This window comes from Calidris pugnax, unplaced genomic scaffold (genome assembly GCF_001431845.1).
Source record: "Calidris pugnax isolate Ruff unplaced genomic scaffold, ASM143184v1 scaffold225, whole genome shotgun sequence".
NCBI lineage: Eukaryota > Metazoa > Chordata > Aves > Charadriiformes > Scolopacidae > Calidris > Calidris pugnax.
Genome location: NW_015091072.1, coordinates 1185157 through 1208993, shown reverse-complemented (window position 1 = coordinate 1208993; position 23837 = coordinate 1185157). Strand labels below are relative to the sequence as shown.

The 23837-nt window shown below is 39.4% G+C and overlaps 1 protein-coding gene across 1 annotated transcript in view; it reads right to left on the bottom strand.

The window, feature by feature from the left end:
* MAN1A2 (mannosidase, alpha, class 1A, member 2) overlaps positions 1 to 23837 on the bottom strand; it is a 145644-nt gene that overhangs the window by 36283 nt on the left and 85524 nt on the right. The window contains exons 6-8 of the mRNA XM_014957151.1: positions 13731 to 13825; positions 11394 to 11517; positions 10907 to 11000 (exon numbers count right to left, since the gene is read on the bottom strand). Of these exons, the coding sequence (XP_014812637.1) occupies positions 10907 to 11000; positions 11394 to 11517; positions 13731 to 13825 (313 nt within the window). The remainder of the gene's footprint in view (positions 1 to 10906; positions 11001 to 11393; positions 11518 to 13730; positions 13826 to 23837) is intronic.

The window sequence follows — 23837 nt, the reverse complement described above, 5'->3', positions numbered from 1 at the left end:
ATAGGCTATTATATGTCACCTGAAATCTACTAGTGGTCTAAAGAATGTCAATATAAACAGCTTGGTGCACAGCCTCCAACAAATAAGTGATATAGAAGGAATAAAATAAAAACAAGTAATGTAATAAGGCTGTAAAAGGTTTGTAATTGGACTTTGATAGGAAATAAGTCAAGAACAGTTAAAAAATACAGTTTAGGTATATAAAGACCTTAATACAAAGATCAATTATTAATAAAATAACAAGATTCCACAGGAGCTCAAACTATAGAAGCTCACAGAGCATGTGTCAAAGGATATCTTTTTAGTCCCCAATCATTTTAAGTTAGCTATCTTCAAAGCCAACAATTTAAACTTTCAGGATTATCAGATGGTACCCTAAGACCTGTTGGGCTCTGTTAATACAGATTAATTTACTGAATTTACAGTGAGGAAAATAACCGTTAAAGCTGTTGTGGGACAGATTTCAAATTCTAGATATTGACACATTCCCCACTAAGATCATGCCCTAAAAGTACAGTTTGGTGGTACAGCAAAATAGAATTTCCATTTCTTTCTACAACAAAGCATGCAAGCACTTTCAAAACCCAGCTACACCATATCCAAATCCTGTCTTTAGGAATTATTTATAGACATTCCCTTTCAAATGAATAATTCATATACGTGTTTAACCTTCAATAAACCAGAATCTTTAACACACTTAACAAAGCTTTTGTTTGCTTAGCTTTTTCAGCATCCTGCTCAACAGACCAGCAAAACATCTTAACCTTATAGACTTATAAAAGTGTATTTCCTGTAACGCACAGCTTTGCTGCATTTCATGAAAACAAAGTTTTAACAGATTAACTTGCTCTTCGTTTCTAATGAATATCAAATTTGAATGCAGCCTTTTCTTGGAACACAGATAATTACATTTGTACACGGTTACAAAGCAAAAGGGCAAGGGGAATTCCCCATCAGAGATTACATAGATCATTTTATATTCAAAACACATGCATGCTCCTAAATACAGAACAAGACAGAATATTTTGGAAAGAAAAATTAAGGGCATCTGCCAAGATAGCAAAGAAAATTAAACAGCAGAGAACCACCCCCACCTCCTCCATCTGCATCTGATACACGCATGCCTACTGCTGGAAGTCTAGAAATCATGTTGTATTTTTATTTGTTCATAACGTACTCAACTGAAAGCAGATTTGAAATAATAAAAAAAACCCACCTCTACCACAATAAATGTTTGCATTAATCTCCAAACTAACCAGCACATAGATCGCATATCTAAAGTTCTATAACTGATGTTCCTACCACAAATCAAGAAAGAAATTTAGTTCCTAAATCAAATAAATGTGCAAAGATGAAGTCAGGCAGGGAACTACTTCTACGAGAGATAAAATTAATTATTTTAATCCTGCACTATTTCTATTTAAGAGAGAGAAAAATCTTTTCCTTATGCCAAAGGGGAAAAAAATCACTCAAGAATTAAAGCATTAGAAACTCTTATCCACAAGTCCAAATTGAAGGCAATTATCTTAAAAGTTTTGTAAAAGACTTTTTGGAAAAATACAGGCTTACTTGCCACAATTCCCTTCACTTTCTTTTAGGTTATGGATGTTTTGCCACAACTTGACATTACATTTCACAATTTGATTTTTAATGACCCTTGGCGTTTCTGGTTTCTTGGTGTTGTCTAGAGCATGTAGGGCATGATAACAGATATCATTTAAGGGACTATTTCTGCTAAACATGGCATCTAGTAAATAAACAATGTAGGGGAGAGGGAGGGGATGCTAATTACCTTCACAGCTAAAGGAGAACACTGGCAGCTTCAGCTGGCAAAGAGGAATTTTCCAACACTAGCATCTTTCTCACTACCTGTAACCAGACTAGCAACCTGTTAAATTATGCTACATTTATATTTTAATCTGAAATATTTATCTGCAATATTTCTTTAATCTTTTGAAAGACCACTTCATTCCTCAGCATTATTCCCTTCACCTTGCAGCGCGCAAGGGTTTTAATCTCCCAGAGGTAGATGTAAAAACTGAGAGAAAGGGTTTGTTGCTTAATTTTAACAATGAAAGTCCCGATAATAGAAATCCCTATAGTGATTTATTTATCAATCACTGCGGCACCTTTGAAAGTTTGCATTCAAGAGAGCTCCTCTTCCTATATATTATATAGATCTCACACTGCCAGGGCAGTATCCTTCAGCTGACACGATGATTATTCTCAGTATTAGCACTCCAACACATTGGGGTACGCAGAACGTGAGAGCACCTTCATCAAGCTATCTGGTTAAGGACTATTCAGTAGAAAAGAAATAACAAATGACAAAGAAATCAGTAAATTAAACACACAGACACTAATGAACAGGTGGCAACAGACAATAACACAGACCAGAACTCTTCAGCTACTGATTGATGGGCCATTACTACTTGGGTACCTGAACTCTGTCACTGATAAGAAGAGCCGTCATGAGCACTACAAAATATTTGAGGGAACTTGCAGGTCTGTGGAAGTTGTATTTATGGAAGAGCAGAAGAGGCTTCGCCTGTGGCTTCAGATAAAACTTACTATGGGTTGTTTAGGGGAAGGGCAAAAGGGAAGGATCAGCGTGGACTGAGGAGGAAGGAGCAAGAGAAAAATGGAGAGGAGGTGGGTTTAAAAGGGCCTGGTTGCAGGTAAACAGGCTGCTGACCAACACGATTGTCTGGGTCCCACACCCCACCAGCAGAGTCTGCCTTATCTTCATATTACATCCTGTATGTGTTTGCACATCATCCCACTCACTATCCTTTGTGTTTAAACAAGGTGTAAACATCAGCAGGTGGAGAAGAGGCCATGGGTCAAAGAGCCTGCAGGTCTTGGTGCCAGAACCTGGAGAGACTGGCATGGAAGAGAGGTCTGGGTGCCACTAACTGGAGGGACTGGGGATGCGTGTGGCAAGGTCAGAGTGCCAGCAGCTGGAGAGAGGGGCTGCAGGTCACAGGGCCCCAGGTCTGTGTGACAGCAACTAGAAAGACCCACGTGTGTTTGTTTTTTCCCAGTGCTTGTGTGTATGTAGAATTCATTAGCGAACTTCAAGCTGGATGGGCTGGTGAGTAGGAGGAGACCTGCATCTGAAAAGACCCAGGCTCTGAGCTGATGGCTGCAGAAGGTGTCCAGGGTCTGAGCACGGGTATTAGGCAGACTGGGAGCCTTTGCTAATACTTGAAGGATCCCTGAGTGTGAGGGTGCTTGTGAAGAGCGTGTGAGCGCCTGCATCTATTTGACAGTGAACATCAGGAGGAGGAGCAAGACCTGGCTACCTGTACATATATTTTATGTAAGTTGCGACAGCAGAGGCTGTTGGTGACAGTCTGTGTGGTCACCCGCGTCACTGTCCTTTTAGTGTATCTATGCACTTCTCTAGGATATGTCCTCGCTTTTCAGTGGTTTCCAGCAATAGTACAAGGGGCAACGGGCACAAGCTGGAACATGGGAAGTTCCATTCAAATATGAGAAAAAACTTCTTTCCAGTGAGGGTGCCAGAGCCCTGGAACAGGCTGCCCAGGGAGGTCGTGGAGTCCCCTTCTCTGGAGATCTTCAAGACCCCCCGGCTGCCGTCCTGAGTGATGTGCTCTGGGCAACCCTGCTTTGGCAGGGGAGTTGGACCAGATGATCTCTAGAGGTCCCTTCCAACTCTGACAATTCTGTGATTCCTCAGCCTCACTACTGCCCAAAGCCGCAAATGGGAACAGCAGCAATGACACCCATCAGACTGGAGACACCTCTACCTGGTTGGGCTTTAATAGCTGGGAAGGAGGATTTCCCAGGGCTCAGAATCTGCTGGATGCAGTGGCTTTCTTAACATCTTTAACAAAGTGCCTTACAAACATTTAGATCAAATTTATTTTCCATGTTCCTTTAGATACTGACAAATAAATACAGACAGATGGTGTTATGTACTTAATGAAATGTCATATCACAAATGAAAATAGATAGGGTGTATTACTCATGGTTTATCTATTACCTGCAAAAGTTAAAACGAAGCAGTTCGGTTAATTACCTAGCTCAGCCCAAGAGCATTAGACTAAAACCAGCTGTACAGGCAGGCATAAAAATTTAGGAGTATTCACCCAATATTTGCGCTGATTTAATGACAGTAATTTAAAATTGTTTTTATTGCTTTTCCTACCTGTGAAAATTGCACCATTTTAACGGAAGTGTAATCAAATTAAATTAAATCCACGGAAGCCTTCTCTAAATAGTATTTTAAAATTAAAAGTGCTTGGTTTGGTTTAATTTAAGCATTTAGTGTTGAAAATGAAAGACCACCTGAAGAAACTTGAAATATGCATATCCACAAGAAAATATGCTTTGGTTTACTTAAAGGCTAGTCTACAGTACAAACAATCAGGAAAAAGAAGATATAAATTTCTCCCATTCAGCCACCTTGGTTGCACCTCTACTTACTCTGTAGTAACAGGTGCAGGGAATTGCAAAAAAGTGAGAACATCACCTTAAGGTCCTAAGGCAGCGTGTGTAACAAGGCAGGCTAAATACCTGTGTGAGTTCTTTTATTTGTCTTTAGAGGATAGTCCTCACTTTGTACAAAACGGACATAATTTCAATTTAGGGCATTAAATACACATATGTGACCGATGTCACATTGCTGGTGAGTCCTTGTAAAGGTGCTGACAGACTAACCCTCATGGGGCTTTTAACTTAGTCCACTTGCCAATCTGAGTAAAGAGGCTTGCTTTTGGTAAGGAGACACAAACAAAGCACTGTAGAACAGACTGCAGCCTGAACGTTCATCACATCAGCATTAAGCGATGGTAATTGCAGTATCTGCTATTACATTGCTAATAGTAATGCTCAGCTCATGCACCATAAATTCACAGAGTAGCTTACTTTACAGTAACTTGTTAATGTGCTCACATATCGCTAAGCATATAGCATATCACTGTAATAAACACAGGAGGCTAGCACAGAATAGACACCTCTGCTTATTTTCTTGCATATAGAAGCCATATATAGACTAAAACACAATTTCAGTTAAACTGACACAACTTTCTTATGTACCCACCCAGGTAATTCCATAGGTAACCCAACTGCGGGAAGCGAGAAGTGAAACCAGAGCGGTTTGAGTTCCCCTTCAGTAATATTATTACTTGCAGGAGATGTTGGAACCAGACAAAATGCAGTAATTTGTTCTTGGTATTGAAAAGCAGAAGGGAAGAACGTGCAATTTACAGAAATGTGCAGTATGTCCTGACTTGGCAACAACATGCAGATTAGCATTTTCTTTGTTACTGCGTTCTAGCTGGTACTCTCACCTAACCCGTTTGCAAAGGTGAATTGCAATTCAATTTTCTCACCATATTTTCATTTTTTTAAAAACAACTTTTCTTCAGTACAACTTAATTTCCATCATTCTGAAATCTCTTGCTTTTAATCAAAATTCCAGATGTTACATCTCTTAGCAGGCTTCTCTAGAAAGCACAGTGACTGGTTTTGAAAATAATCTAAATTGAACGTTCTGATGCGAACATCAAACCAACTACTCACCAAGTGAAATGAAAAGCTAACAAAGTTAACTGTAGGTTCATGTAAGAGGTCAGAATATGGTTCTTGCCAGCTGTTTTCCTTTCAGTCTTAGAGAAACTGAAACCCCAAGGCAGAGGTATTGTAAATCACTTGTTCCTACTGGACCGTCACCTTAGTCCATAAATAAAAATTGAATCTGTCAAGATTCCTATGGGCATTATAGCTCTGCCTTCCAGCAAAAGCCTCAGTGAGATGACAAATCCTGAGCTCAACCCATTAAAAAGCTGTCTGTCATGCCACTCATGCTGTAAGAATACCTGCACATTACAAGCTTAAACACAAATATTTAGCCTACAGATGACATCATTTTCCTCCTCCTGGGTATAACAAACTCAATTCTTGCTACACAGCAGCAGGGGCACAGTCATGTACAGCTGTATTATGAAGCATTTCCACTGGAAAGCACAGAGATTTAGCAGTGACTAGTAAGCCATTCACCCGGCAGTTTTTAGGACTGGGTTTTATGGCAGTCAAATGGAAAAAAAATCGATGGGATGGAACAGGAGTCCCTGTGCAGCCCTGCCCGCTGCGGCTCCTGACCCTGGTTGCTGCTGCTTCATGAGGCAGGAAGGAAAAAAAAAAGAAAGTGATCTGTCACCAGAACATTTCAAGTGCTACATCAAACGCATGGACATTTATATTCATAAAAGTGTAAACAATACAAAGACTTGGCTACAGATTAGATTTATGTGACGCTATATGACTACTCATCTCTCCATCTTGTTAATAACCTGAAAGGCACTGTCACGTCCTCCTTGATGAAACCATAATTACCAATCGCCTGGTAAGTTACTTTATTGATATTCTTAACAGAAACATTGTCTTGTTTGAATGAAAACATTCTTTGTAAGCACCAGCAGAACAATGAGCGAAAAGGAGGGTCTGTATGTCATGGGACGCTGTCCCCAGAACATCATTTCCCAGCAGTGAAATTGCAGAACACGCTGTTGATACCAAGACCCAAAGGCCTGCACTCTGATAAACCAAACCACAGCAGAAATGACTCATCAGCAGAAGACCCTGCAGCCTAACATCAGAAGAATGGCACCAAGATTGCAGCATATCACATACCCCATTCTCCTTACTCCAACCCAAGACGCAAATCAATGATGGGCATGTATTTTAAACATATATTAAAATGAGGAAAAACAGTCAAGACACAGCAACATGGCCTAAGATCTATGGAGGTTTAAGACAGAAGTATTCTGAGGCATAGAAAAACCCTAGAACAATTGCTGATCTAGGATCAGCCTAAAAGATCTGCCCAAAAACTAGAACATTTTAGTCACTCCTTAGATACATGAAGAAGACTGGGTAGCCAGTGTCCCCTTTTCCATACAACTTGGATGTATTTTGGTACCTGTGAGTATGAGTAAATTAAACTTACGAGAAAATGAGAGTAGGTAAAAATCCTCTGGCCTGATCACTCTGTAAACAAATAAGTATCACCTTCCACTTCCATAAGACGTAGCACTGAATTCTATTACTCTAATTTTCCAATTTCCAACACCAGCAGATGAAATATAAACTTCATATTTGTGAGTTATATCCACTTCATACAAAGTTCTGACAGACAACCTGACATTTAGATTGTGCAAAATCCGAGATTCGAAAAAAAGAGAAAGAAAGGCAACATGTTGTGAGACCTTACATGTGCTAAGAGGTTACTTATATGGCAGCATAAATTACTGAACAGATCTCTGGAGCAAAGAGGAAAAAGTAAGGAAAGATTTCTAAATGGAGTATTTCAAAGGCACATGTAATATTTGGGATTGCAAGTCAAAGTAGATGCAATACTTGTGGATTTTTTTTTTTTTTTTGCTAAAAAGACAAAATGAGAACATGCCTAGGTTCCTTGTGCAAATACCTCTAACAAGGTATCAAAATAGTGGATCAAGTATCAAAATACAAGGTATCAAGAATTTTCCATAGAGTTCTTGTTGCAAGTAGAGATAAGTCGTATGAGGAGAGGCTGAGGGAGCTGGGGTTGTTCAGTCTGGAGAAGAGGAGGCTGAGGGGAGACCTTATTGCTCTCTACAACTCCCTGAAAGGAGGGTGTAGAGAGGCGGGGGTTGGTCTCTTCTCCCAAGTCACAGGCGACAGGACAAGAGGAAATGGCTTCAAGTGGTGCCCGAGGAGGTTCAGGTTGGATATTAGGAAAAAGTTCTTCACTGAAAGGGTTAGCAAGTGTTGGAATGGGCTGCCCAGGGAGGGGGTTGAGGCACCATCCCTGGAGATATTCAAAAGATGAGTTGACATGGTCCTCGGGAATATGGTTCAGTGTTGGGGTTTTTTGGGGTATTTTTACGGTTGGACTAGATGATCTTAAAGGTCCTTTCTAACCTAGGCAATTCTGTGATTCTGTGATATATCCAGCTTACAGTCCTATGGGGCCACACCAAAGCCACAGAAAATGTTTAAGACCTCTCTTTTCCTTCACAAATCTGTCTTCCAATAGGAATTGTCTTTAAGTATTTGAGTTATCAACGGGTTAAACCAAAATTAAACAGAAAAACCAACACAGAAGTGTATTTTTTTCCTTATTCTATTCAAATCATAGAACTTTCTTCTTTTAATAAAATTGAATTAAAAAGTAAAAAAGCCCCGTAACTGCTAAGAAAACTTGACCTAAATGGACTCTTCCATTATATATTTTAATACTCTCTAGATAATCAACTGGTAGTAACAACATTAATTAGTCTGACTGCTACGTGCACATCACTGATATTTTTATTACTTTGAATAAATGTACCCAACACTAGAATATATACACGGCGAGAATGATGGGTATAGAAACAGAAAATAAAGCCACCATTAGAATGATGTTATGTTGCAGCTAAAGCCCATATTTCTTCAACAGTGTACTTATGTAAGTATTTTTGTAGATTTATTTTACCCATTTCCCACCCTTCATGATTTAGTTGGAACACTGCACAGATTAACAGAAAACCTAACTAGAACTGAGCCAAAAAAAGTCTGAGGAGGAGAAAAAAAATTTTTAAAGGAAGAAAAAAAAAAAAGAAAGAAAACCCAGAAAGGTCAGATTCAAGAGTTACAGGTATCTAGGCAAATAGAGTTCTGAAATAATTCTCAGAAACTATCTGGAGAAAGTACTTCGTACAAGATAAGATGCATCAAACTAAAGGTCACAGCAAAGACGAAAAGGGCAGCTTTCCCAGAAGCTGAAAGAAGAAAAGTTATGCTTTGGTGCTCTTTCCAGTGTCTCAGTTTTTTCAGCACTAAAGTATATAACAAGCCAAACACAATGCTCTTTGAAATTACCTTCCGAGGAGGACATAAAAGCCTTACCTTAATACCAACAATGCCCTTAACACCAACAATGCAACTCAAGTCAGTAACGGTATTGTGGGCTCTGACATGAGTGAACTGAGATGTAGTGTGTGAAGGCATCACCCTCACTTAACTGACTTTCACGATGCAGGATACAATCTCTGCAGGAAAATCAGAAGAAAAATTCCTGTCTAAGCCTCAGCTTTTCCAGCTCATAAATCCAGTGTTTCGGTACCTGTGTACCTTCACTGTAACTTCTTAAATTTCTGCAAACAGATTCACTGAATAGTGATCTATCAGGGATACAGCACAGACAGTCTCTCATCATTCCACCCTGCTTTGTGGCAGAAAAAATGGAATTAGGGATTCTTACTCCCTTGCTCCCACAAAACTTTTCAAGATATGTTTACAAATGCCTGTTGCATTGGAGATATCTTAGAAACACTACCGGAATACCTGTATCTGCTCTTGGAAACTTATTTGCTCTAAACATCAAACAAAACAACCATCAAATTCCACGAAATAAGTTTGTGGCTAATAAACAGCACGGAAATATTAAAGGCTCTATAAAGTTGCATTTACTTTTATCCTAAGATCTTAAATCTCAGCCTGTAATCCTTAACTTTAGTCCCAAATGTATTATCTTTCAAAATTCATTTAAATAGTATGTTTGACCTCTATCACACTTCTGCAAAGTTAAAATTTTCACTGTATGTTTATTCTCAGTGACCAGGATTCTTCCCAAGAACTGCTAATTCTGAGCATTATTTTTACAAGCGACAAAAAGCCCCTAAGGAATCATGGTGATACGGCACATTTGACGGCTGCTGACAAAAGTACCAGGAGCAATTGGTTAGGAATACAAAAAAAGCAATAGAAAAAAAATAGTTCAGATCAACAATGTAAAATTATCTTTTGAATAAACAACAGGTGAATATTTGTATTTGCTCACTTTCTTTTTTCTGAATGCATCGTTAAACCTAAATTTGTCTCTAATGTGAGACACGTGTTTGTCTCAGAAGGTATCACTATTCGCTCCAAGATATTAGACTCTGGAGAGAATTTTGGCCTGAATGATCAGATTTAGCCAACTCTCTTCACAGCCCCTGCGATGACAGCTGCATTCATTTCCCTCATATACCAGTCTTAAAGTCGGAAGGAAATTCTCAGTTTGCAAGCCAGAACACGTTCTGCTGGATATTTACAGCCAACTGTTGAAATCCCCGAAACCTGTCAATGATGTCAAAGAGGACAGAAATAGATAATCTCGCTTGTTTTTCCTAAAGAAGCTTGCATTCATAAAAGAAACAGGAACAGAAACCTTGAAGAAAAAGAATTCTCTTATTGCACTCACTATGAAAGCACTCAACTTTTCTTGGAAGAACCACTTGAAGAAAAGGAATCGTGTTTGCGTCTTACTTCATGTTTTAATCTCTAAAAATGTTTTATCTCTCCACTTACATTGTCAGCAACAAAATGATTTTTTTTTCCATTCCAAAGCCTTTATTTATTTATTTTCAAATGAGAGACACATTGATAACAGCAGGATCTATTGGGAGGCTCATCAAGCCATTTCAAATGCCACTAAGTAGAAGAATGATGTTTGTAAATGTCAGTCCCTAATACCAGCTCAAATTTAACCCCCACATTACTTATACATTACCTTACAGTAACCCACTAACCAGGTGATTGGCAGAACAAAACCAGGAACAAAATCAAAACGAGGAAACCATTTGCAGCCTCATTCTGTATTACTGAAGATTTTATTGACCGATAAAAGTTCGGATAGGAATCAGATTTAGTAGGATGCTGCTTCAGAAAGTACCATAAAAATCGAGCTGTGTAACTTCAGAGAGAGCCAGGCAAAAAATTGGTTTCAGGAGATCTCAACTCTAAGTAATCCTTCTACATTGCTGTTCTCAAGGAATGCTGTTAATGTTCTGCAGAATAATTTTTCTGATCTCCAACTCAGCAACAAAACAGGAGTAGAGCTTTAATTAGGAATGAATAAAATAAAAATACTTACGCTGACCCCACCGGCCTGTTCTTGGATTCAAATAATTTGGATAAAGTCCATTAGGACGATCCATTTTTTGAAGTAACTTCCGAATGTGCATGACCTAAATTAAATCAAGAATCAGGATCACCACTAATAACATTCATTTAATATTTTTTTTTTAAAATAGTAAATTTTCTTAGTCTGAACCCAGAAGCTTTCTTGAGGGCTTCCTGAGGATTAGGACATTTTTGTCATAAAGGACTGCTCACACAAATATGTTTAAAATTTTAAGTTTTAGATGTATGCTGAAACAAATAAGAAAACTTGTGTTGTTGTAAATTTCTACTTGAAAAAGTCACCTATTTGGTGACAGAAATACAAGTATTAAAAAATTTACCTGCTACCAAGAATGCAATATAGAACGCAGTATGGAAAGTACTTTCCCTTTTATGCAATTTATGATGAAACAGTGTAAAAGATACTTGTACGATTAAAAACTGAATCTGAGACTCACCTTGTTGTAGTATACGGGGTCCCCTGTCAAATAGCTGAGGTGGACAAATTCCATGTGCAAAGTACCAAACTCAGCGAGGATGCTGCTGCCCGCAGAAGCCCAGCCCCAGTTTCGACCCACACCACTGAATCCAATCAAGTATGCAGAAAAAAGGGAGAAAACAACAAGAAATTCAGAATTACTGTGCACAGCACTAGTAACAATCACTGCATGAAATTAAGCAAGTAACAGCAAAATACTGACCCATATTTAAGATCACAGGAGTTGTGGTTTGATTGATCTGTTGGTTCATTGGTTGGGTCTTTTTGGAAAAAAGAGACCCTAAGCTCATCAACAAAAAGTCCTGTGATTAAAATACATAATATCTTGATGTCCCAGAAATATCATGACTTAGCACTGGCCCAGTCTCGATTGTTGTTTATTCACTCTATGTTCCCAAGAGTAAGAATCAAAAGCAACCATCAGAGGAGGCGCGTGCACTTCTCAAGGTGGCAGCATTCGCTGCCTTGTTCTGCCAAACATCTGCCACGTTCCCTTTACTCGTGTGGGATGTGTTTCAGGTCAGTGTTAGATACTCCAGCACGATGGGACTGGGCCCTATTTGTATCTACATAGGAAAACTCTATGTTTACTGTAGGCAGAATATTATGAATTCCTCAGACTCACAAAGAATCAACAGAGAACAGAATCACAGAATCTTCTAGGTTGGAAGGGACCTTAAAGATCATCTTGTCCAACCGTCAACCTAACTGACAAAAATAGACACCCGCACAACAAACAAAACAAACATCATATACCTTGCATCTTTTGTGCTTTATCTTGCTAACTCATAACTCCTGAACAACCTCTGGTTTAACCTAATTTGAGAGTTTTCACCTTTCAGAATTGAGTCTTTTAATTTCTGAAGTTAACTTCATTTTTCTAGAGATCACTTCTAATTCCTTTCATAAAACATTTTAGTTATCAGTAAGACGAGAATCAGTTAGGAATGCCTTCTTACTTTTTTAAATTATAAATTAGAAAGAGAAAATGTAAAGGAAAAACATTGGCAACAGAGCAGTATTTGTAGCTCTGACAAGACAGAACAACACCTTTTAAAAAACAGTAACCACTGTTTACAGAGTGTAGAGAGACAGAATCAGAGCTTGTCTCAGGGTTATTTTAGTACAGGTCTCATAGAAAGAGAAATTAAGTGTTAAATTATGAATGCAAAAGCTAATAAAACACAAGTTGAAAAATCTTCTGAATCTTTCTTTCAGGGCTTGTCTTTTACTGCAGGTCAGCCTCATGGTAAGTGTTCTTCTGCACCCCTGCTACGGTCACTGCCCCCCGGCCTGCCAGCCACTATTTTCTGTCACCACTGTGATGCTGGCATGTCCTGTACATTACCAAGAGGCTGACACAGCAAATGCATAAACAATACCAGCACACAGGAAATTTCTGGCACTCCAATCCTTTCCCCTCCGCCTACTGCAAACCCTCCTCCCCGGTCCTGCCTTCCTGACTGCGCTCTGACGCCCAACCTACGTGTTTTACTGATAAGTATCCATGTATCTACTGCCTACAGTTTCTTAAACCATCTCTGTTACTCTAGCCAGTGAACCAGCCACCTGTGCTGCCCGAGAAGTACACACAATCTGGACATGCAGCTCAATTCAGCCACTATTTAAGAACATAATAAAAATTTTAAAAGCGGCTCGCGTCAAAAACATTCTCGCAAACTCTGAGGGAAATCCCAGCATTGAATAAGAAATACAAGGTAAATGAGACAAGGCAAATCTCTTCCACGAGGCAATACAAACAATCTAATTTAGTGTCTGACCTGAATATCTAAATTAGCCTCTCCATCTCCGTGGACCATAGCAGACTTCAGCACACTAGCCCTTATACCTAAGCCGAACTGTAAAATGAACTAAAATCTTCAGAGTCCCATAATTTTCTCAAACATTGTGAGTCTTCTAAAGGTAACAATCAGCTCACACAGCACATAAACCCCAGCACATTCAACCAAGGCCTGCAAACAATTTTGGTTTTTAATGGGTCTTTAATGACTAAAGAACCAATAATTAAGCTCTAGGGCAACACATGGCATAATAGAGTGGGTATGTTCCAAATGTCATGTCGAATCAGCAGAAAAAAAATCATGGTCACAATTTATTGCAGTTAATGATGTAGAATGCTCTGAACTCTATTAAACTTATACTGAAGTGCCAGGAATGCCAATTTGTCTGCATTTTCTACAGTTCCACTATGAAAAAAACCTGACATACACCTTTACTAATTTTAAGTTGGAGGGAGGGGGAGTAACATGCTTCCCCACAAAAAATAATTCATTACCTTTTCAGATTCACCATTGCCCATGGTATACCCGTAGGTGTGTTGAAGGCTGGAAGAAGTTTTCCTGCCAGTTGCACAGCTTTGATCTTGAAAACCTAAGATAGTAGGATCAATTGCAAATAGTTACAAATTCTGATTTATCTCCAAGAACTATAAAGACTGAAATTTCCTTGCCCCACCCACCTCTTTTGTATTAGAAAAGCTTTACATTGTAAAAAATATATTAACTTATCATGTATTTTTTACTTGTTCACTTTATAAATTTCATTAAGATTTGAACATAATAAGAAAACTTGTAATTTTCCTTTCTTTCCTTCCATGCTCTCCAGCAGTAGTGCTTAGGTTCCTATGAAAGGAGAATATCAATTCTCCTCCCACCTCCCTCCACCAATATTAGGAATTTCAAGTGCTTTCTAAAGAAGACTTTAAAGCATACTTGATATTTTGTAGCTGAAAATCAAGAGATAACTCCCCCACACAAGTGTACTTTTACAAACTTCCAATATCTTTTTAATGATATATGTTTATAGTGCAGATAGAGTTCCTATTCTTTTACGAACATTTTCTATGCAAAACTATATATACACAGTATCCTGTAGCTTTTCCTTCATTGATAATGCATAAAAAAAATAATTATAGGCATAATCTTCCCTCTCAAGTCTGATTACTCGTAGAAATTACTGACAGGACAAAATCTCTTTCATTTCTACTGTTGTTCCTACTTATTTTTGGAATATAAATGTGTTCAGAGCCCGATGTTTATTAGTTAAATGAGCAACTGGGAAAAAAAGCCTTCTAAGACTATAGAAACCATCTTTTCCAAGAAGGCATATTCTGTAGATCCCCAGGCCATAAAACCGTTTCTATAGTTGCTGGAATACATTTTAATTAACTCATTGTCAGTATTCACCACGTCTGCAAAAGTGTCTTCTTAATTTGGAGATAACATTATTCATCAGTTTGAAGCACTGCACAAACATGTACCAAAAAGAGCTACCATGCCCCAAAATAACTTATGCAACATGGACATGCTACACAAACATTATCAACTACCTGACCAATACGCTGTAATTGAGAAAGAGTTTTAAGAAGGACGACAAGACAGCTCTGGTAGCTTTACAAAAAGGATTTTTCCCTTTTGTGAAGGTTATGAGAGGAAAACGGAAGAGATGCTCACTGGAGAAGCAAACTGAAAAGTAGCTGAAAAATCAGCAATAAAGAACATCCTTATTTTTCACATGAAGGTGGAAAAAGATCGATATCTTAATATTTGAGGAGATGACTAGTGAGACATGAAATAAACCAGAAAAGAATATTAAAGATGACATCTAATTGTATTTGATGCAGTGGAGTATGGAGAGACGGAGGTGGATCTGGGAGCAATGAGCCAGGAAAAAGAACTTTTACAGAGGTACTCTAAATGAATTTTAAGATGGGATAAGTCTAAACTGAAAAAGAGGATATGTCAGAATATGATTTGATAGAATTGTGAAGTAACAGAGGCGATATGGCTTGAATAATTTTTAGTAAAGGTACCGACAAGAAACAGTCTTTGAGAAAATGTGCAGAAAATTAGCAGTAAAATTCAGGTAACACACTGACCTTGAATAAAGGGGCAAGTCAAAATAAGAAGGTATAGTATAAGTAAGAGGTATAACACAGGTGAAGTCTATGGTAACTGGGGAAAAAGAAAGTCTGAAGAGAACTAAAAGCTCTATCTTGGCCCAGTTACATATATGCTACCTGATTTGCATCTATAAATACATGTCAAAAATTCATGCTGAACTTTAAGATTTTAAAGTAGTCGATGGGTCAAGACCAAAGAGAAGTATCTATAGAGAGTCATCTAATGGGAGTTCCTCTGCAGTACAGACAAGCTTCATCACCTAATCCAGAACAGAATGATGACATCCAGTTAAATGGTATATAGTTTGGAAAGACATTTATAGCATGAATTTGTTTCGATTCAGCTTTTGGATCCTGCACATCCCTCTGAAAGTGCTATGCATTATTATCTTATTCATTAATAAAAGATATTGAAACATTAGAGTAGGAATATTCAATGGGAGAACATCCCTAGAAACATCCTCAACTAGATGAATATTCTTAATGGTTAACTACTTGTGTACCACTATCCGGCTTTTAATAAGTTTGAAATGTACTACGATGATTTGGGGAACAAACCATACTATTTGGATGCAGTTCTTAGAGTGTATAAAGTAAAGATTAAGCTGATCTAAACGTGCAGGAATCTAAACAAGGGAGGTTACAGCAAGGCAATCGCTGTGCCAGCCATTTCAGCAGGTGAGCAAAGCAGAGCATCAGGGCAGCAGCAATAACTGGTAGACCAGACCACTGTGTTTGCAGGTTTGTCACCTCTGTTGGGTTGAGGACTCTACATACCACCAATTCAGCATCAGAAGGTAAAACTCCAGCTCTATTTAACCCTCTCATCCAAGACTGAATCCAAGGAAACACTTAAAAAGTTGGCCGAAGACATGCCTTTACTTCCCATTACTGCCATCTCCGTCCCATCACGCTGCTGCTTCTGGATAACAAAACCACCTAGTGCTTGATACAGCGTTTAGCTCTGCAAACCAGAGTGAGAACTGACAGACAACTGCATAGCTTTTTATCAAAGTGATCAGAAGAGCATGTTTGGAGAGATGCAGGGAAAAGAAAGAAACGTAGCAAGCAGTGGTGAATGAGATGCCTTTTATCGGAGCCTGCAGATGTGACCGGAGCGCTCTGCTGAGCTCATTGAAGTGACTTCTTTTACTAAGTTTCAGACTTACCATAACAGCAACAGTAAATGCATCAGCCTCTAGCTTTTAAATAACGTGCTGGCATCAGACAACAATGTTATTTATCACGAAGTTTTGTTTGTTTTTTTTTTTAAATAGGTCGACCTGATTGATACTATTTCAACCTTGGCAGCTCCCTGTTGACAGACAACGCGTTTCAAGAAACACGTAGGCAAGAACAGAGAAGAACAAAAGAAAAATGAATGGATGCCTTGAAAATAAAGCTCATTAGGAAACAGTACAAGAGTGAGGGTTGTTTAGTCCAGAGAAAAGATGTTCAAGAGGGACAAGATAATGACTTTTCAGTATATAAAAAGAAAAGTAAATAATAATTTTTTTCTGTGGACATGGAAAATGCAAAATAACACCAAAATGGAGCAAGGAAAAAGCTGGTGATAACTAATAATGAAACACGACTGTGACTGCTGTAGAGTCATCACTGTACGACATCTGCAACTATGAAGACTGACATGATTTGACTCTGCCAGGGAACAGAAGAATAACTGAGAACTATGCAGCTTCCTTACCACTCCTTCCAGCTATATTCCCAATTAATCAAACAGCTTGTGCACGTGCCATACATGTAAGAGGAAAGCTTTTTGTCTCAGGGCCTCGTACCTACTCTGTGGACCCACTAGCACCTTTGCAACTGGTGCACAAATCATGGAGACCATCCCCCCCCCAAGTTTCTTTTCTAGCACAAGTTCCAAAGTATAGGACCCTATAACAGAGGGGGAGTCACAGAAACCACAAAGACAACAGGTCTCAAAGAAGTGCTGTTCCTGCAGGATAACTGTCAGGGTTTAAGCCCAGCTGGCAGTCAGGACCATGCAGCCACTTGCTCACTCCCCCTGGCTGGGATGTGGGAGAGAATCAGAAGAGCAAAAGTGAGGAAAAACTCATGGGTTGAGATAAAGACAGTTTAATAAGTAAAGCAAAAACCACGTATGTAAGTAAAGTGAACCAAGGAATTCAGTCACCACTCCCCACTGGCAGGCTGATGTTCAGCCATCTCCAGGAAAGCAGGGCTCCATCACGTAACGGTTACTTGGGATGACAAATGCCATCACTTTGAAAATTCCCCCCCTTCCTCCTTCTTCCTCCAGCTTTATATGCTGAGCATGTTGTCACACGGCATGGAATATCCCTTTGGCCAGTTGGGATCAGCTGTCCTGGCCATGTCTCTGCCCAACTTTTTGTGCACTCCCAGCCGACTCGCTGGCGGGGTGGTGTGCGAGCAAAAAAGGCCCTGAGAGCTTGGCAACATCCAAAACCACCAGTATGCTATCAACACCGTGTCTCATCCCAAATCCAAAATACAGCACTGCACCATCTGCTAGAAAAAAGAGTTAAGCCCATCCCAGCTGAAACAATGACAATAACTCAATCTTTTCTCAAATGTGCATTCACAATTGCATTAATTACAGAACTTGGCATGTAGCGGCCTTAAGATGTGAAGGTAACTGATCAGAGTCTTCTTAAAGACCCCGTAACAGCTCTAGCAAGACACCCTGTTTTGAAGACACAAAAATACTGTTCTAGGTAAACGTGTGTATTAATCCCAGGGTAGCTGTTGTGTCCACTCACAAAATACAGACATTTTTTCAGAAAAATTTCAGAAGCTGCCATAGACTTAGAGAAGTATTTCCACTCTACAGGGCAAAACCTAATACTTTAAATCCATCAGTTCATATGGCCTTTAATAGGCTAATGCTTCTTTCTGCAAATGCTGTAAAGCAACAGAAGGATTTTTTTCCCCCTCTATTAAATACAAATCAAGCTGTTTACAACTAGAAGGAGAGGGAGTGAAAACTAGCAGAAAAAGCAAAACTTAAACCCCAAATCAGATAAGCGGATCCTTCATTAAGATAAAAATCAATCAGTATCTACAAACTAGTGTGTAGAGCAGACCAGCTGTTAGGGCCTGAATCATTTTCATCCACTGAATTGATGCTTAACATATCGAACCTGCCACCCACCCCACAAAATGAAAGCTTACTCGTGAGCCTGTAAGGTCAACACATTCAGCAGAAAAGGCCTTAAAGATTTAGATGATTCTTCAAAAGCTTTATTGATGTATCCAGCGACTGCCAAGACGCATGCCTGCAACTCTTAGGAGACTATATTATGCTAATACTGTTGTGAGGTGTTCCCTTCCAGCGCTATAGCCTCAAATGGCTTCTGTTCCTAATTCTGAGGAGGATTATTAGATGTTTTATGCAAATAAAGCATCTCTTTCATTTACACACATAGATCAGTCTTTGAGTCATTCCTCTTAAACAGTAATAAATGCCAGACTTCTACTTATTCTAATAGTTATTAACCAGTGAGTATCCATGGTCATGCAATGTGGCTGGTTCTGGAGGTTTGACAACCTTTGATCTCAAAAAAACATCAGACAAAAAAGATATACTGCACAAGTTCACAAAAATGTATTCTCTCAACGTCAGTACTACTATTATTACCAAATCCTCCGCACGTTTCATTTGAGCACTAAGCATGAAGGTGATGAAGCAGACTTAATTACTAAATGCAGATTAAAAAACCCCAGAGTATCTGACAGCAATACAAGACTCAGACCCTTCAGGTAAATATTTAGCATTTTTTGGCCCAGTCTAGAATAGTTATTTTTCTGCCTTCAGAATTCAGTGCGCAGTAGTGAACTCTTCGCCACCCTTTTGTGGCTAACCACCCATTTAAAGCTCAACTTGTCAGCTGGGACTTTCTGCATGAGCAGAGATAGAAGCTCGTGGTATGTTTTACCACTGGAAATCAAGATAAGCAGCATTGTCACACCCCCCCCCAAAAAAAAAAAAAAAGAAAAAAAGGATAACTAGCTGAACAAGCATTGCTGTTTTGTTGCCTATGTATATATATAATTTACTGCATATAATAATAAGATGTCTGTATGCCAGATAAACAACTCTTCAAGTTTCAACACACTTTCCTACTTCAAGATTAGGAACTCCTGGGTTTTACAGTGTTCCTAGGGCATTCCCCATTGCAAGTGGGGGCCATCCTGCTACCAAGAAATGAAGAAATGAGTCCCTCTTTACATATTTGCTTCTAATAGATTCCACAGATTTAATTACAGAGGCATCTTGTGACATGAGGGAGATGCAATAAGATTCTGGTAACATTTCAGCTATCACAGCATGAACTGAGAGTGGGAGAACACTTCAGCTATGCTTTAAAGATGTCTGTGAGTGATGACTGAAGAGGTATGTCACATCTAGAATTTGTCCTGGAGAATGTAAATCCATGTTCATGTGAGATTTAGCAAGGCAGCTACAAACTACAACCCCTGTAGCGATGAGATGATGTATAATTACATAATTCCAACAGCACCTCTTCAGCACTGTAGGTCTATTGAGTCAGAGCAGATGTACAAGGAAAGAATATTTGCAGATTCAGTAAAGACAGTGCCATAGCTAAGGTATTTTTGCTGTCTTTGGTGAACTTTAATGATTACCAAAGTACCTGATGAACAAGACTTCGCATTTCTAAAAAACTGAAAGTCTTTAAGCAAGAGAAGACTTATCATAGAATGGCTTGGGCTGGAAAGGAGCTTGAAGATCACCTAGTTCCCACTCCTCTGCCATGCACAGAGACACCTTCCACTAGAGCAGGTTGCTCAAAGCCCCATCTGGCCTAGCCTTGAACACTTCCAGGCAAGAGGCATCCACAACTTCTCTAGCAACCTGTTCCAGTGTCTCAACACTCTCACCTTCTTAATATCTGATCTAAACCTCCCCTCTTTCAAGTTTAAAACCGTTACCCCTCATCCTGTCGCTACACTCCCTGATAACGAGTCCCTCCCCATCTCTCCTGTAGGCCCCCTTTAGGTACTGAGAGGCTGCTATACAGTCTCCCTGGAGCCTTCTCTTCTCCAGGCTGAACAACCACAGCTCTCAACTTGCCTTCACAGGGAGACATGCTCCAGCCTTCTGATCATCTTCATGGCCTATAGAGCTTGGTGACATGGTTTTGTGATTTTTTTTATCAGGGTTAGGTTGACGGTTGGACTAGATAATCTTAAAGGTCCCCTCCAACCCAGACAATGCTATGATTCTATGACCCTGCTCTGGACCTATTCCAACAGGTCCATGTCCTTCCTGCAAAGGGATGCTCTATGAATTTATATTATCTTCTCTATAACAGAAAAAAAATGTAATATGGAAGTGAAAAATCTAAATCCATCTCAGCAGTCTAAGATCAGGGGCAAAAAAACAGGAAACAACCTGAAGCTGAACCATGGTGCCAACTTAAAATGGTAATGGCGTCAGTTTGCTCTGCTTTCTTTACTTCCTCCTTTCAGATATTCGTACACATTGATGAGATTCCCCCAAGCTTTCTCTTCTCCAGGGTGAACAGTCCCAGCTCTTTAAGCCTTTCCTCAGATGAGAGATGCTCCCTTAACTGTCCCTGCGGTCCTTTGCAGGACTCTCTCCAGTATGTCCACGTGTCTTGTACTGGGGATCCCAGAACTGGACACAGCACTCCATGCATGGCCACGTGAGGACTAAATAAAAGGGAAGGGTCACCTCCCTCATCCTGCTGACAATATTCCACCTAAAGCAGCCCAGGATACCATTCAGTTCCTTTGCAGCAAGGGCAGGTTACTGGCTCACGGTCAACTTGGTGTCCACCAGTTTTCTGCAAAGCTGCTTTCCAGTTGGTTGGCCTCCAGCATATATTGGTGCATGGGGTTGTTCCTCCTCAGGTGCAGGACTTTGCACTTGCCCTCATTGAACTGCATGAGGTTCATGTCAGCCCATTTCTCCAGCCTCTGGGTAGCAGCACCATGCTCTGGCATATCAACCACTCTCCTCTCCCCCCGCCATTTTGTGTCATCAGCAAACTTGCTGAGGGTATACTCTGTTCCATCATCCAGATTATTAATGATGATATTGAACAGGATTGACTCCTGGGGTACACCCTAGTTACTGGCCTCCCACTACATTTTGCACCATTGATCATCACCACCTTCTGGGCCAAGCCATCCAGCCAGTTTTCAGACCACCTCACTATCTGCTCATCCAGCCCATTCTTTACCACATTCTTTGTGAGGATCTTATGGGAGACAGTGCCAAAAGCACTACTAGGTTAGTAGTGTTGGTTGAGCCCTTTGTGAATCCATGCTGCCTCCCCGCAATGACCTTACGGTTCATAGGCCAGAGAATAGTTTCCAGGATTAGTTGCTCCATCCCTGGGTCCTCCTTCTTGCCCTTTTTGAAGGTAAGAGTGATCTAAGAGTGATGCCATTCATCTCATGCATTAGCTTTAGTGTCCAACGATACTCATTTAAACCGTAACCTTTTAGGCTACTCCACTTCTGTAAGGCATGCAGCTCTTTCACACAGAAGATTTATACAGGCAGAGAGAAAGAAACAGGACTTAGTTCCTTAATTCTAGCAGTCTCCAAAATTTTAAAATGCTGCCAAATTCCCCGTGAGGGAAGTGCAGGACCAGTTCATGCAACTGTTGCCGGAGAACCCTCCTGTACTATGAGAATTCTGGTCTCTCAAGAACAACAGGATAAAGTAGATAGTCCTTCATCCATAAATGTTACATAATTTACTGATTTACACGTTTCATGGCCCAATAAATGCTTCCTTCTTTCAAAAAAACAAAACCTAACCCCAAAACCAAAACCACAAACTCCATACCAAAACAAAAAAACCCCCCACTTATAAGCAATACAGCAAACTCAGAAAATCAACATTTATGATTCCTCCTCCTGCACCCATTCTGATACAGGCCTCTCTCTTCCCTTTAAAGTTTCTAAAGTCTTTTTTTTGCACTAAAAGAAAAATGCCTTTGTAAAGAGATTTTCTGAAACTCCCTTAGTTTTCAAAACATGCAGACTAGGCTGACATTTTCTTTGGCCAGTAACACTGCACATGAGACTTCTACAAATACTTTTATAAAAAGAAAATCAAACTGGATACCTCCCCGAAAGATATGCCTTTGTTGACAATTTGAAAGAATGGTAGGAAGGCAAGAAAGGCTGTCCAGTTTCAGATGATGCATGAAATTAGGTGATATAGCAGTTGCTTCTGATCTAAATATCATTGCTACACAAGCCTAGCTACCCTTAGTATCTCCGTCTAAAGATTCAGAGATTCAGCTTGTAAGAAAATTTTAATGCAGTGTATCAGAATGATCCTAACTTCAAGGAAAAAGCTGTAACTGCTCTCTGCATTCTACTTCTGAAACCAAAAGCTCAGTAAAGCCCACAGGGCTGCACAGATCCATTAACATACTTAAGTCTCCTCTTTCCTTGAGGCTCTGGACTGTTCTGAGATAAAAATAAAGGTGAGGTTTTTTTGAATATTGAATACAGGGACAGATAAAGCACTGGCAAAAGAGATGGCAAGAAATTACCCCATCCTATCAACTGATCTGGATGGACTAGACAACCTAAGAAAACTACCCTAGTGGAAGTTCCTCAGCTAAGAGTTTTACTGAAAAGCATTGATCCCTATCTGATCATACTGTTCAACTACAATCTCCAGTCTACAAATGAGCAGAAAAATAAACACAGAAAAATAATTAAATTGCATCAGTTAAATGCAGATAAAACAGATATTACCTGGTTGGCTACAACTTTCCCTATTTACATTTTATAAATTAGCAATTATATGTTCAAATGCTGCTTCTTAGATATAGGATAACAAATACTATGATGGTTTTCTACCATCAGCAGGGAAAGATTTGCAAGCAGAATTCTTAAGTGATACTATCTTTATCTGTTACTAAAGTTTTCCAAAGCTGCTTTCCTGGACAACAGACGTGAGGAATCTAGTTACTGTTGATTGAGGCATCTTAGGATCTAATGAAATATTCATTGGTTTCGCACTACCGGTATTTTTGAAAAATCCACATGAGAAAGTTTGTGCATATATTAGCTTATTAAAAATATTTAAATTTTTTGTTGTAGAAGATCTAAACATAGTCATTTGGCATGCACTGGACAACCAGCTAATCGCATTTAAACTACCTGGCACTGGTTAATAACACCTCAATTAAACTGCATAATTTCCATTCACTTCAATAGTCGTATCAGCTTCCTTGGCATGGGTTTCGTGCACGTCTGAGTAGAAAAGTTACACATTCTCCATTTTTAAAGGGCCTTCAAATCTGAGGCACTTTTCACCAGTCAGCCAACATCACAGATCACTTACAATTCAGAATAAATGCGATGAAAATCTGGCATATAAATGCCTCCTTGATCTGATCATTCCAGGGAGATAAAACGCACTGTTTCTCATCCTCACTGAGCCAAAACCCATGACAGTTT